Source organism: Colletes latitarsis, chromosome 13, assembly GCF_051014445.1.
Source record: "Colletes latitarsis isolate SP2378_abdomen chromosome 13, iyColLati1, whole genome shotgun sequence".
Lineage (NCBI taxonomy): Eukaryota > Metazoa > Arthropoda > Insecta > Hymenoptera > Colletidae > Colletes > Colletes latitarsis.
In genome coordinates, this window is record NC_135146.1 from 13032304 (window position 1) to 13047467 (window position 15164).

At 40.3% G+C, this 15164-nt stretch overlaps 1 protein-coding gene across 2 annotated transcripts in view; it reads left to right on the top strand.

Moving 5' to 3' along the window:
- Nachralpha6 (nicotinic acetylcholine receptor alpha6) overlaps positions 1-15164 on the top strand; it is a 325848-nt gene that overhangs the window by 267804 nt on the left and 42880 nt on the right. Inside the window, exon 10 of one of the 2 annotated variants that reach the window (XM_076780528.1) lies at positions 3393-3479. The exons of the other annotated variant lie outside the window; for it this stretch is intronic. Within the exon in view, the coding sequence (XP_076636643.1) occupies positions 3393-3479 (87 nt within the window). The remainder of the gene's footprint in view (positions 1-3392; positions 3480-15164) is intronic. 2 annotated transcript variants of the gene reach the window in all.

The following is a 15164-nucleotide window of genomic DNA, read 5'->3' on the forward strand; positions in this document are numbered from 1 at the left end:
ACACTCCGACCAAGATTATTTTTTGCAGATTTATGTTAACCACGGTTTAATTGGACCGATCTCGTTTGCTCAGAGAATTTTCTTATTTGTTCCTCGTGCAGGAAACGTTTACTTCGTTTTTTCGTGTTCCTCGCGAGGAAAGATCGTTTCAGAAATACTGTTACAGAACATGCTCCCGCGTATCAGCGGATTATCGAGCTCGAGATGAAAATACTTCCCTCCACTTCGCAGATACGCGGCATTTTTGTCTTTATTTGTCTTTGGAAAGTTTCAACGATAATGGTGGTTATCTATCGCGAATCCTCCTCTCCCAGAGTCCGTATATCAATGGGGTTTGCTTCCATCCCCTTCCTTTAACCCTCTTTTAACAAGGATAAGAGTCCTTTCAGAAACTCGATGAAATTTCGTGTCCGGCTGACCGCAATTTATGTTTTTTTTTTTTTATCTACGCCAATGCGGTCGGTTCCTGCCTTACATAGGAAATTCATAGTACATACTCCGAGTTTTAACGATCTTGGTGAGTTAACGTTGGAGAATTACTTGCTTTTATGATTAAAAGTTTTACGTCACCGACACGGTAAAAAAAAATATTATTAACAAGATTAAACCACACTTTTGGAAACTGAAGTTTAGTACTTTGTAAAGAGAATGAATTTTTTATTCGTTGCTCGCGGTGCATGTTTTAAACAAGTATGCGAAACACGGAATAGTATTACTGCGGATAATTCTTTGTAAAGATAAAGGATCGTATTTTATAAAAATTAGCGCGACACTCTATTGAATTTCGTGAGAAAATTCGGGGATAATGTAGGTACAGAGCTATATAATTATGCTCCGCGTTTAAATCCTTTAATTTCATAGAATCGTATAATTAGTCGGGTGTTTTCCAATCGAATTAACGTTATCGGAAAGTAATGTTAACAAACAATGTGAACAACGAAACCTGTACCTACTACTGTTTTTGAATACCATTTCAAAGTGAATGTTTATCGGTGTATTATAGTCATCGCTTATCATTAGTATCAGTTCGCATCGAATTTCAATTTAAACCTTTAAATTGTTCGTTTGGAGAAACGATTTATCGTTTAAAGTATCGTTTTTGGGGGATTTGTAATTTTCAACTTAAAATTACATCTCTCTGAAAAACAGATTTAATTAGTTACAACTTTTTATTTGTGACTGTTTCAGAACGTTCGATATCGAGTGTAGAAAAAACTGTATATTAATTAACAACGTTCAAGATCGAAACATTTTCAATTAACTCGCGAACCTCGTTGCAGATGATGCATAATTTGTCCAACGTTCATAATGAAAGTTATGCTCCCATGAATTATTAATTTCTTGGTAACCATGAACACACAGATACCTGCTAATAACAGCTAGTTTAAACAACCAATGAGATACACGGGAATCGATTTACAAGTATTATTAATTTCACAAGTTAATTCGAATTTAATGTGAAATAGTTTCCTGTATTTAATCGTTCCCTTTTTACATTCCTATACCTAATACGCCCTTTTTTATGCGTTCCAGTGCTTTCCGCGTTTCTCTGTATCTTCTACTATTTTTCATTCACGATTTATCTTGCTGACCTATTTTCCATCTTTCTCTCTCACTATTTTATATCTTTTCGCTGATTCCATCGTTCTTTTCTTTTAGTTTTCTTCCTTTCCTCGCAATTTCTTGTCTGTGGTTTTCTTTTTTCGTTCACCACCGACGAATATATGGCGACTACAGAGCCTCTAGTCCCCCGAAAACTAAAAAAATCTGTTATTTCAATCTCGATCGCGTCCATATTTCGTTAACCCCTTCCGTACCCAAGCTTTCGAATTTGGTGTTTTGAAATTTTATTTCGCTCCAATAGCAGCCCATCAATTTCATAAATTCCATCCGTCAGAAAATGGCGGCGCGTTACGCCCTCAAAGTCAGATTAATATCTTAATCGCACCCCTCGATGGGAATAGAAATATTCGAGTAAAACTAGGAAGCTTTTGTTAAATGAGAAACAATGCAACGTATTCTCGCGATTTTTCTGCTGTTTTACGGAACGCCCCAATCCTCCCTTGATTAAACGCGCCATTAATTCTACGGCGCCCGAAACGCTCTTTTACACAGAATGGAAAGTGCTTCTTGAGTGTGGTTCATTTACTTCGTTCGAAAGTAAATACTCGAGGATCGATAGAAATTTCCACGCGTGTGTCGTCGATAGAGCTCGTCCAAATCGCGACACCCTGTATCTCGTGGGCCCAAATGACCCGTCAATCAAGGGGGATAAAGAAATTGTTAATATACGGTATTTAAATTTTTCCTGCTCGTCGATTTATCGCGCAATCGTTAAAGAAGCCGCGAAAAAGTTTTCCCGTAAATGTAGCGCGATTTAAGCAAAATCGCGTGCACGAACGACGTTCTCCCAAGGTGGCTCTTTTTGCAGACATTAATATTCAAGAAGAAACGACACTGCAGAAAATAACTTTTGTTGCTACCTCGATGTCCACGAATTCGTCCCTCGCCAGTGCACGTTATTTATTATTTAGTCTTTAATTAATCAGCGGAAACTGTAGGTGCTCTGTACGTTCGGATAATATACACGTTTATTGGAAAAGATGGTGACACTCTTCAGGGCCTCCAAAGCTGCGAACGAATGCCTGTTTCCGACCTCAATCGGATGCCAAGCTGATCAGATCGAGAACTCGTAAACTCTCATCGACGGATCATTAACCTAATGCTCCCCTTAGGTACACAGAGTTGGTGGTTTAGATTAGATAAGCATTTCCTGAGCCTCGCGCCTATTTTAGTTTCGTCCACTGAATGTAATTATTTAATAGACTTCTATTAGAGAGACTGCAAGAGTCTCTGTTGCTATCGATTTCACCTATGCACTTCCTTTGTCTCTGTGAAATTAGTTCCCCGAGCTGGTGGAAAATTCCAAGGATTTTCGAGAAAGGGAAAGATTCCTGGAAATCAGAGTAACGTTTCGATCCGAGGAAAAGGTGGAACCTAACCCAGACCTACGGTTTTGTCTGTACGAAAACTTTCGATCTCGTGAGAATAATAATTCCTTTCCACCGCGGAACAGCTTTTCCCAACGATATTCTAAGCAGCTGCGTAAGCTCTTACGTCGAAGCAGTTTAAGATCAATCGCATCCTCTTTCTCGAGGATCAGACACTCGATCCCAGAGCCAACCCTCTCGGTTCGATTCCCATTCTTCGCCTTATCGGACGGCTGTTTTAAAACCGGGGATTCACCTAGGTCTTGATCCCCGGATTGTCAGTCGCCTGGACGATCCAAGGGACGACGTTCGTGCCAATGGCTGGGCACGATCGTCGGCTTACTTGCTTCGGACGCGAGTACGTAACGGATCATTGAGCACGCTGGGCTACGACTGTTTCAGGAGTGACCATCTTGTTATCGCTGACGGTGTTCCTGAACCTCGTCGCCGAGACCCTGCCCCAGGTCTCCGACGCTATACCCCTGTTAGGTACATTGACTTTTCTGCAAATAAAACGTGTGCCAGTGTGTGTTTATGCCGCTAGGGTTTCGGAATGCTTTTCAACCCCCCTTCTCTCCCCTTTTCTTTCGATGATCCCGATCGTTCCTCTTCAAACCTTTTCTTTGCTCTTTTATCGTTTTTTCTTCATTTTTAACGCTGCGTGACTCTGCGATTGGACTGATCTTTTATTTCGTTTATTTCGTTTTTCTTGACGAGAGGATATCAATGTTTTCAACTTGATTTTTCTATATACGGTGCACTCGTATTTAGGAAGCGATTGGACAATTTCTAGGGAACGATGCTTCCTACAAACTGATTTTTTATTTCGTTTTTCTTGACGAGAGGATATCAATGCTTCGAACTTGATTTTTCTATATACGGTGCACTCGTATTTAGGAAGCGATTGGACAATTTCTAGGGAACGATGCTTCCTACAAACTGATTTTTTATTTCGTTTTTCTTGACGAGAGGATATCAATGCTTCGAACTTGATTTTTCTATATACGGTGCACTTGTATTTAGGAAATGATTGGACAATTCCAAATAAACGATGCTTCGTACAAACTGATTTTTTATCTTATTTATTTCGTTTTTCTTGTCAAGAGGATATCAATGTTTCGAACTTGATTTTTTTATATACGATGCACTTGTATTTAGGAAGTGACCATTTCGAGCGAACGATGCTTCGTACAAACTGATTTTTTATCTTATTTATTTCGTTTTTCTTGTCAAGAGGATGTCAATGTTTCGAACTTGATTTTTCTATATTGTACGGTGCACTCGTATTTAGAAAGCGATTGGACCATTCCGAGCTAGAAACTGATTTTTTATTTCGTTTATTTCGTTTTTCTTGACGAGAGGATATCAACGTTTCGAACTTGATTTTTCTACATTGTACGGTGCACTCGTATTTGGGAAGCGATTGGACGTTAGACGAAGGTAAAGTTCGTTCGTTAACGTTGTTTATCGTTGTTTACGGTAGACAGACAATCGTCGGACGCAAATCTAATCGCGGCCAGCATTCGCTCGCGCGACTACAATGCCGAATTCCCCCTTCGAACGAAAGTTTTTCCTAACAATGCTCGAATTCACGCGTTGTTACTCTCCCACAGGCGCAAACAAAGGAACCACGTCGGAAGAAATTTCCTTTCTCCAGTTCCAAACGACCCTCCCTGCTCCATAGTTCGGAAACTTCGGCGCCAACTTACCGGGATTTAATTGAATAAGTTCGCGTCTGAAACGCGACAGGTCGCTGTCACCTCGCGAAGGAACCCCGAAATCCACTAACCCGAACACATTCGCGAACGTGGCCGAGTTTTATCTTAAACAACGCTTAAAAGTAGCTGGGGAATTGTTAGTGATTCTTGCGTCTGAAATTTTAATAGAGAAATTCACGAAAAAAGGGTAAAATAGAAGAAACACTCTTGGATGCGTGTTCGCTTTGCAGTTTCGCGAAAAAGAACCTATTTGCGAGTTAAATAAACTCTGGATTCCGGTGATATGCAAATAGGCGAAACGTTGCTTAGAAGTCGCGGCGATAGTTAGCTTATAGAGCGGTTTAAATGCAAAAAGGGTATTCTATTTTCATTCCCAGCGCGATGCAAATGTCGCGTCGCGTCTCGAAAGCACGGAAAGAACAAAAATGAGGACCAAAACGTTGCTCGTGGAAACTTTGACCGTTCGCGTATCCCTCGTCTCGACGAGGCTGCTCAGGCTGTCGAAAGGGCTCGTCGATCTTCCGCTCGAAAGCTCAGCCATCACTGACTACGTCGAGACATTATTTCCACCTGGAAAACGCACGGTCGCGGAAATTCTGTGCGTTCGACAACAGCTGCGTACCCGGTCCTGTTGCAAGCACGAGTCTCAAAACTGTTGCAATTATTGATACGCAAGTTTATTCAAAATTGAAGTAACAAAGCTTTGATTAGATTGTTGGAATTAAATTTTGCTGGTGTTTTAAAACATTTAAGCATACAGGGTGGTCGGCCACCTCTGGGATGAATTTTAAAGGGAGATTTTAGAGGCTAAAATAAGACGAAAATCAAAGATACCAATTTGTTGATGGAGGTTTCGTTAAAAGTTATTAAGAATTTAATTTAAAAATATCAAATCGTTCTGGAAAAATTATTTTTAGTTGCAGGGGTCAATTGCAAGCATTTTTGGTCAACAGACATACTTCCGAAATCCTATCCACTTTCGAGAAAAAAATTCGAGTAGATGTTAAATTTTTCGAAGAAAAAAAAATTTTCAAATCGTTTTAAAAAAATTATTTTCAATTGCAGGGATCAATTATAATCAATTTTGATTCTTAGACATACCCCCGAATTCCTACTCAGTTTCGAGAAAAAAATTCATTACTGAAAATTGCATGTCTGACCATAGCGTCGATTTGTTTCACTGAATTTTCATGCGAATCTTTAAAACGTCATAACTTCTGAACGGATTGGACGATTTTAATGTTTAAAAAAGCAAACAACGCGTATTTTAATGGAGAATATGTAGAAATCGCAAAAATATTCGAAAAGTTGACCCTTGACCCCAGAAAATGGGAAAAACCCCATTAAAGTGGTCCAATTTTCAAACAGCCATAACTCTAACAATAGTCAATATATTTCAATGAAACTTTTTTTTGACGTAGAGTCCATAGGTACCTACAAAAAAGTATTAGACAACTTTTCTGTAGGGCGACAAACAAAATTATTAAAAATGAAAAACTAATTTTGAAGAAAATCGACAGTGCTTAAATTTTTCGGTGAAAAAACATTTTTTCAAATCGTCCTGGAAAAATTATTTTTGGTTTCTGGGGTCAATTACAATCATTTTTGGTCAATATACATACCCCCGAATTCCTACGCATTTTCGAGAAAAAAATTCCTAATCGAAAATGTAATTTATGGCCAGAAATGTTGCCCGAAAATTTCATATAAATCTTTAAAACGTCATAACTCCTGAACGGATTGGACGATTTTAATGTTTAAAAAAGCAAACTACGAGTATTTTGATGGAGAATATGTATAAATTGCAAAAATATTCGAAAAGTTGACTCTTGACCCCGAAAAATGGGAAAAACCCCATTAAAGTGGTCCAATTTTCAAACAGCCATAACTCCTACGATAGTGAATATATTTCAATGAAACTTTTTTCTGAAGTAGAGCTTACCAGTACCCACAAAAAAGTATTAGACAAAATTTTCGAAGCGCCACAATCTAATTTGTTAAAAATCGAAAACAGATTTTTAAGAAAAATCAACTGGGTGCCTCAATTTTTCGACGAAAAAAAAAATTTTCAAATCGTTTTAAAAAAATTATTTTCAGTTGCAAGGGTCAATTACAATAATTTTTGGTCAATAGACATACCCTTGAAATCCTAATCATTTCCGAGAAAAAAATTCAGGAAGTTGGCTAAATTTTGCAACGAAATTGAAAAATTTCAAATCGTCCTAAAAAAATTATTTTCTAATCTGGGGGTCGATTACAATCATTTTTGGTGAATAGACACACCCCCGAAATCTTGCGCATTTTCGAGAAAAAAATTCAATACTAACGGAACTTTAAAGCTTTTTAACGAAGCTTCTATCAACGAATTGGTATTTTTGATTTTCGTGTTATTTTGGCCTCTAGAATCCATTAAAATCCATTAAAATTTTCCCCAGGGGTGGCAGAACACCCTGTATAAAGTGGGTTTCTTGGAGCTTTCTAAAAAAGTGTTTTCAGAAGAAGTTTGCGAACCCCTGCGTTAGGTGACTGGAGGTTTGTTTTATCGGTGATCGAAGTAAATTAAAATGCTTGAATCGTGCCCGTGGCGGTGGATTCGTTGTCGGCGCGGCGTCTTTGTTCCTTGGGCGCGTTCTGTTTCCCTCGACCCGGTCCGATTTCACGTCGACGTGCCCCTGTCGATGCGTCAACGCCGAAGAAATCGGCGTATCCTTCGTCGTGCATGACACCCGCGATATTGGAACGCGGATCGTTCGAGAAATTAATCGGAGAGGAATCGAGATACGAGGTGGGGGCGTAGGTGTGCCCCATAGAGGAAAAGAGCAAACGGAACGAAAGTAATTTGTCTCTGGAGATAGGGACACGGTTTGAAAGGTTCGCGAAATCTGAATAAATTCGCCCCCACGCGATCCTTTTCAAAATTCATATCAGTAAAAATTCCCCAAATATTCTCTTGCCAATAACTTAGCAAATATTAATAAAAACAAATGAATTTATCGCTGATCAAAACGAAGAATCGATTGCAAAGTGCTTGTTGGGCCACGGAGTGTCAGAGATGTTCGAAAGGTGTATAAAGTGTCGCATCGTGGGGTAGGTTTACTTAATTATCGTACTCAGTTCGAGAACGTGTACTGCAAAGTGACGTTAAACGTATTTACTCTTCCCTCGACTCGAGATCGAACCTCTTAAGCGTAGCGACAGACGTGCTTTCGACTCTGGCAACTTGCGACTGGAATTCGCGGAGTATGTTTCGAGCATTATTTCAAACATTCTTGCGTAATAATTTTAAAGGCTCGGTACGGTCCGAAATTAAATCGAGAAACAATGAATTAAGACAAGTTCCTTTGCTCCTAATCCTGTAGATGCATCGCTCTTCTTCCTCGAGCTTTTCAAGCTTTTCAAACCGCAACACTTTCATCTCCGGTCATTACGACACAACGACTACTTCTTGGCGAATCTCTTTCTTTCCAAGCGGAGACGAGTACTTTAATTATCCAGGCCTTTGTGTTCCCGCGCGATATTAAAAGCGCGAAACGGTCGCATCTGTAGGGCTTCAATTATATTCAAAACGCCCAACCGGCCGCAGACCGCACCCGACGAAAGCGTCGCGGAACTTCCGATCTCTTTCATTCGAGCACCTTGCCGGGACAATTCGAGCAAAAGGAATCGTTTCCCTTTGTCCTACCAATTGCCTGACATTTTATGCTACTTCAGTGTCCCGAGTATGGCGATCTAATCTCGTTAGTATTCGGTTACAAGACCCTCTTTGCGTTTCTACGACGAATAAAAACAGACAAACGTGTCCCACATTCCGGTTCTATAGCAAATTAAATAACACTGGCGACATGGTTCGACACTAATTTCACATTAAATATCCACTACAACGATCGATAGTCATTCAAATACGTTAGAAACGAGTGCACCGTTCAAGTTGTCAAATTAAAATATTATTTGAAAAATTGCTTTCTCCAGCATCCTACGTGTACGAGTGCCTGTGAAACGAGCGTGGAAGAGTGATTGTGTTCGATCGTATATCGATTGCTTAAATTATTCTTAATTAATTTAAGGCGTCTTGTAAAATAGTGTCCAACTGATAACGGTAATAGTTAAAAAGGATTCCTTCGAAGGCCGTTCTCGCGACCAGAATAAATTCCTCTTTCTCTGTCTCTTCTTTTCGCTTTCGTACGCGATTGTTCCTTCGCGAGAACGATGATAATTGCCTGGCTTCGTGTCGATTCGACACACCCCCGCGAATACTATTATAATTGCTCTTTTCCACCCCGTCGGTGCCAGCTAACAAATAAAAGACGGGCTGTAATTTCACGATAAGCGAGATTGCAATTTAAAATATTCGAGGAAGAAATCAAATTAGAATCATTTCCGCGAACGATGCGTCGACAGCTTGAACAACATGGCTCCCCTGGGGGTACGTGCCCCTTTCCCCCTGCGCTGTCACGGCTTTCATTCTCCATCGAATGTGTCGTACAATATCGCCCCGGTTTTCGTCCGCAGAAGGGAACGAAAACATGAAAAAAGAGCGCGTTACGTCGAAAGCCAAGTAAAAACAATTTGCTCCGCGGCCCATTGAAAATGGCTGTACAGACGACGCTGCGCCCGAGTTTCGAACCGTGTTTCCACGGCGAGTGTTCCGCGTTCTAGCGATCGCGGAGACGCGTGTTCTTCGAAGAGAATAATTTACCTTAAGAGCAATTGATTTTCCAATAAACCAACGTGGCGGGGAAATGTTTGCCAACGCTCGAGGACCGCGAGGATGCAACGAGCGATGAAACGCGTCGAGTTACTCGGCGGAGTTTCCAACCCTGGAACGCAAACGACGGTCGTGATACCGCGTTAAGAGCTCACGGATCCCCGCGATATCGCACAAAACTTTCGACACGTCTGCGACAAATTTCGGAATTATTTAAAAAGTAGTATCCACCGACGATCGATAAACGCGTTACCCTTTTTATTTCTTACGTTAATAATATACAGGGTGTTCGACCACACCTGGGGGAATTTTAATGGACGATTCTAGAGGCCAAAATAAAACCAAAATCAAGAATATCAATTTGTTGATAGAGGCTTCGCTCGTACTGAATTTTTTTTCTCGAAAATGTGCAAGATTTCGGGGGTATGTCTGTTCACCAAAAATTATTGTAATTGATCCCTATAGTTAACAATATTTTTTTCAGAACGATTTGAAATTTTTTTTTTCGTCGAAAAATTTAGGCACCTACCCCCTGTCGATTTTTCTTAAAATCAGTTTTCGATTTTTAACAAATTAGATTGAGGCGCTACGAAAATTTTGTCTAATACTTTTTTGTGGGTACTGGCAAGCTCTACTTCGGAGAAAAGTTTCATTGAAATATATTCACTATTATAGGAGTTATGGCTGTTTGAAAATTGGACCAGTTTTAGGGGGCTTTTCTTATTTTTCGGGGTCAGGGGTCAACTTTTCGAATATTGTTAGAATTTCTACGTATTCTCCATTAAATTACGCGTTGTTTGCTTTTTTAAACATTAAAATCGTCCAATCCGTTCAGAAGTTATGATGGTTTAAAGATACGCATGAAATTTCAGTGAAACATATCTATGGTCAGACATGGAATTTTCGGTGATGAATTTTTTTCTCGAAACTGAGTAGGATTTCGTGGGTATGTCTATTCACCAAAAATTATCGTACTTGACCCCTGCAACCGAAAATATTTTTTTTAGAACGATCTGGGAAAAATTTTTTTCGACGAAAAATTTCAGGGGAACATATCAATGGTATGGTCAGACATTTTCAGGAAGGAATTTTTTTCTCGAAACTGGGAAGGAATTCGGGGGTATGTCTAATGACCAGAAATGATTGAAATTGACCCCCGCAACCGAAAATATTTTTTCCAGAACGATTTGAAATTTTTTTTTTTCGTTTTAAGCACCTAATTAGATTTTCAGTAAGGAATTTTTTTCTCAAAAGTGTGTAGGATTTCGGGGGTACGTGTAATGACCAAAAATGATTGTAATTAACCCCCGCAACGGATGATAATTTTTCCAGAACGATCTGAAATTTTTGAATTTAAATAGTAACTTTTTAACGAAGCCTCAATTGATATACTTGATTTTCGTCTTATTTTGGCTTCCAGAATCCCCGATTAAAATTTTTCCCCGAACACCCTGTAGAAACGGATTGAACCAGAGTTGTACGGTGCGTGGGGCACGTAAAAAATAGGATTTAGCCGTGATAATAAAAGGGCAAGGGTAGATAAAAAGGTTGAGGAGAATACTGACTCGAACTCCAACGATGTCTCCGGGGTGGTACTTGCGCAAGCTGTAGACGCATTGTTCGTTTACCAGTCACGTTCGAAACGTTTCGCCTCGGTTGCCGCTAAGAACACTCGACGATCGTTTTCTTCCCTTCGTTTTCACGTGCTCTCCTTTCAGCCTTTGCGCCCCTTGAATCCGTGGTATTTTTATTTTACACCTACCTTGGCCTTGTCTGCTGGCAGCAGAACCTGATATCTCGTTAGCGCGATCATAAACGCTCGACCCTCGCCCCACCTGTCTTTTATTTTATTTTTCAAGCAGATTGTTCGTGCGTCAGACTCCGCGCTAGGAATTTCACGCTGAGGCGAATTCGCCTACAGTAAATGGTATTCCGAAGATATTGCAATAACCTGTCAGCGTTTCAGCGTCGTTCCGCCGATGGAACGAAACTACCCTTTGCGAAACACGTCGAACATTTGTTAAGAAGCTCGGAGCTTCGCAGATAAATTCGATTCTCGTTGCAAAAGCTGGCACCGATCGCGCGAATTTGCAACAACGAATCCAGGCTCGGTTTATTCGCTGCCACGACTTTCTCCTTTCCTTCTTTTACATTTTAGAAAATTCTGTCGCTTTGCTACATCTTTTTCTCTCTTCGAGTCTATACGTTTTGTCTTATATACATAGCGTTCTGCACAATATACTCACGTACGCTGTTTACTTGTTCGTTCGCTTCGTATCTCGTATATTTGTCAAGCAATGCGTTACCAACAACACATGTACACGTACAAACATTCACATACGAACACCATTCTCAAAAATACGAACAGTTTTAATACTATTATGAATAATATGTGTCAGCTTCCTTTGCAGTTGGAGATCGACGAAACTTATTTACAAAATCTTTGAAATTTTAACCGTAATTGACGTTTTATTCTTAACTTATATTGCCAGGTAATTAATGATCGTTTCAACCTGGATTTCAATTATAGGAACGTAGAATAGAAGGTAATATCTGTTGAACGACCCACTGGGTAAATGTAACTCGAAGAAACGTGAATTTGACAAGACGATGCTATTGTTTCGTTAAATAAAGTGAATCGAATGAAAAGCTCTGCTCCCATCCACTACTCGTGTGCCTTTCGACGATGTTTCTCGAAAGCGCTACAAAGGAACTTTGTACTTTGCCTTTTAATCCGGGTCCAGGCAATCCATTCCCTCTTCCGAAACAACAATCACGTGGAGTTTAGACACACAGGAAGGTAATTTCAGCTGCAGCGTGGAAATCACCGACACTCGCCACACGCTTCTGCCAAACGGTGTTTCTTGAAACCGACTCAAAGGAACTACACGCTTTGTCTTTCCCCACCAAATCTTGACAATCCTTTCCTCCGTGAAACTACGATTATGTAAAGTTTGGAAAGACAGGAAGGAAATTTCTGCTGTTACGCGATAACGCTAGACTTACACCTCGCGAGCCATCAAAGAGACAATTGCTAAGTTGCGTCTGAGTTCCCTTTGACGCCATGCCACTTCCGTGTCTTCTGAACTTTCAAAGTACACCTTTGTCGACGAAATGTGAGATTCTTTCCTGACGGTTCGAAGAAAATTCCCACGAGGACAGGTTTCAGGGATTACTATTTATTAATTAACACTCGTTCAAGTGAACTGTAGACAACGTGTATGCACATTTCGAGACGCGAAAGGGCTCGAACCTCTTTTCCAACTTGCTCGCGACCTCTGACACGTTCAGTTAACCGAAACACACACTTTAAATGCGGTGCATTACATTCGAATCGCGGTACCGGCGCGTTCATTGAGAACACCGAGCCCCACAGACCATTATAACGACGCACCACACCGGTAGTACATCACTCTCCTAGTTAACGTCCAGTTAAAAAACCATCGTCATTATTCCCCATGCACGGTGGACGCGCCAGGCGTGTAATAGGCGTAGCCACAGACCGCCAGTTTTTAACGCAATTTACGGAACAACGAATCTAAAAGTTTAGCGAATTATCGGGCACTCGACGCCAAAGACCATAACGACAGGAAAGCAACGCGGAGGGTAATGATCCCAAAATTGATGGAAATCGCCACAATTTTCAACGAAATTTCTGTACATTCGTAATTATCGATGATAGATTGAATAATTATCAGAGCAGAGCATAAAGTAACGTGGCTCTGGACGTTAAAAATACCAGTAAAATTAAACTCCGGCAGAAAAGGAACCGTAAAAAGATTCACAGTTCCACATAAAGTATTCTCAGCCATAATTCTCTGGTTTCGTACAAGCATTTGGGCAGGAATTTTACCGCGTTAAGTGCTGAAATAGCTTACGTTGTTGCTGCAACGTGACTCTTGAATTACAATACCCTAAATCAGCGAACGTGATGTTTTATGTGGGTAAACAATTTCCTAGCTTTACGGATGAAGCTATTTTGGAGAAAGAATTAAAATTTTTCCGACGAAAGTTGTCCTTTGCCGGCACCGTGGGAATCATGTAAAATAAATACGTGTTTCGAAAAACGTGGAATAAAATTTTTGCTTCGCGCTGATAAAGTGCTATCGGGAGGGTCAAATGCTTGTTTCTGATTGAAGTTGGCGAGTAATTGAAATTCAAGCATGAAAAACGTTGAATGGCCCGAAAATTTAACTTGTGCGAACAGCTGTAAATATAAAATATTTCCACATATATTTATTTTAACGTGGACAGTGTACATACATTTTTATTACTCTCGTTTCAAACTTTACGATTACCGTGGAACGGACAGACTTTAAATTTGTTTAAAAACGAATACGCGACATTTGCTATTCGAGATTATACTTTAGAAAGTTGCTCTTTTCTTCGTGAGAAAGAATTGAATTAGGCGACACGATGGAATGGCGGAACTCAAAGACACAGCAGAGCACGTCCATCAGCGTTCACTGACTTTCGATTAAAAGTAATCGATGCTAATGAAACTCGATGAGCGCGCCACGCGGATCTCGAATCCAGTGCATTCTCATGATTTCCTTCATTATCTCCATCAATGCGAAACGGGGAAATTGAGTTAGTAGCAGAATGTCCTGCCACCTGTTAGGACGCAACAGCGAGCACCTGAATAGGTTTTAAGTTAAGTCCAGTGCCTCGTTTCGAGTGGATCCTAATTGCCTGATCGAACGCAATTGAACGTGTAAACGCATCGCGATTGTCCAAAGCTATAACCCTGGACAGAACAGTGACAGTATAATCTTCAATTTAAAGAAGAAAGAGTCAGGATTAATAGTGACGTCTTCGTGGTCCGGAGTTTCGTGAAAATTGTAATATATTCCGGGGAAAAATTCCGCTCGCGGACAGTCGTCGGGGGCGAAACATCGAATGAAAATGAATTCGATGCTAAATATAAGCTCGAAGCGGACTGTCACGGGGAAAAGAGGTCGGGGTAACGTTGCAGCTTTGAAGAAGGCAAAAAGAGATTGAATTTTTCGCTGCACCTCGTCGCACTTGCCCCATTTTCCAGGTTCTGTAATGAGGAAAGAAAGACGACGTTGTTTCACCAGGGAAAAGGGAGCTGTCGGTTTGAATCTTCAGCGACCAGCTGGCTAGAAGTAATCGATGCAAGAATCGCGCCTCATCTTCGTTAATTATAATCATATTCCCGCTCGATAGGCGCCCAAGTCTTTTTCGACATTGCTCTTTCGAGCAGCTTCAATTTTCATCGACGTAAACTCGCTCGGTTTTTCAATTACTAGTTCAAAGATTGCACTTGGAACATCGATTTTAACGCGTAAACAATGAGATTCGCGATAATAACGACAACGTACAGTCTCTCGCGTCGATATTCCAGGGAAAACGTTTTCTTCGAAGCTTTTATTTAGCCAGAAACTGTTAAAATGTCTTCTAACAATATTAATAATTGAACAGAGTGTGGCCTGTTTAGATGGGCCATTCTGTACACAGATGCCTCTAACGTAAAAACTTTCCTTTCGGTACAAGTATGAAAATATTTCCATTTTCAAACATGGTCCATAAAAATTGAAAATTTCACACGTAATTCTCCAAGTATACATTCTATCTAAAGTATGTCACCTGACGAGGTTCGCTACTATGTGTCTCGTGGCTTGCTTGTGTCTCTTATAGTTCGTTAATGATGTACAGCTACGTATCCTGTACTTCGCTTTTAACTCATTCATGAAACACTAGTAACTTACTCGTGGCTTGCAGTTAATT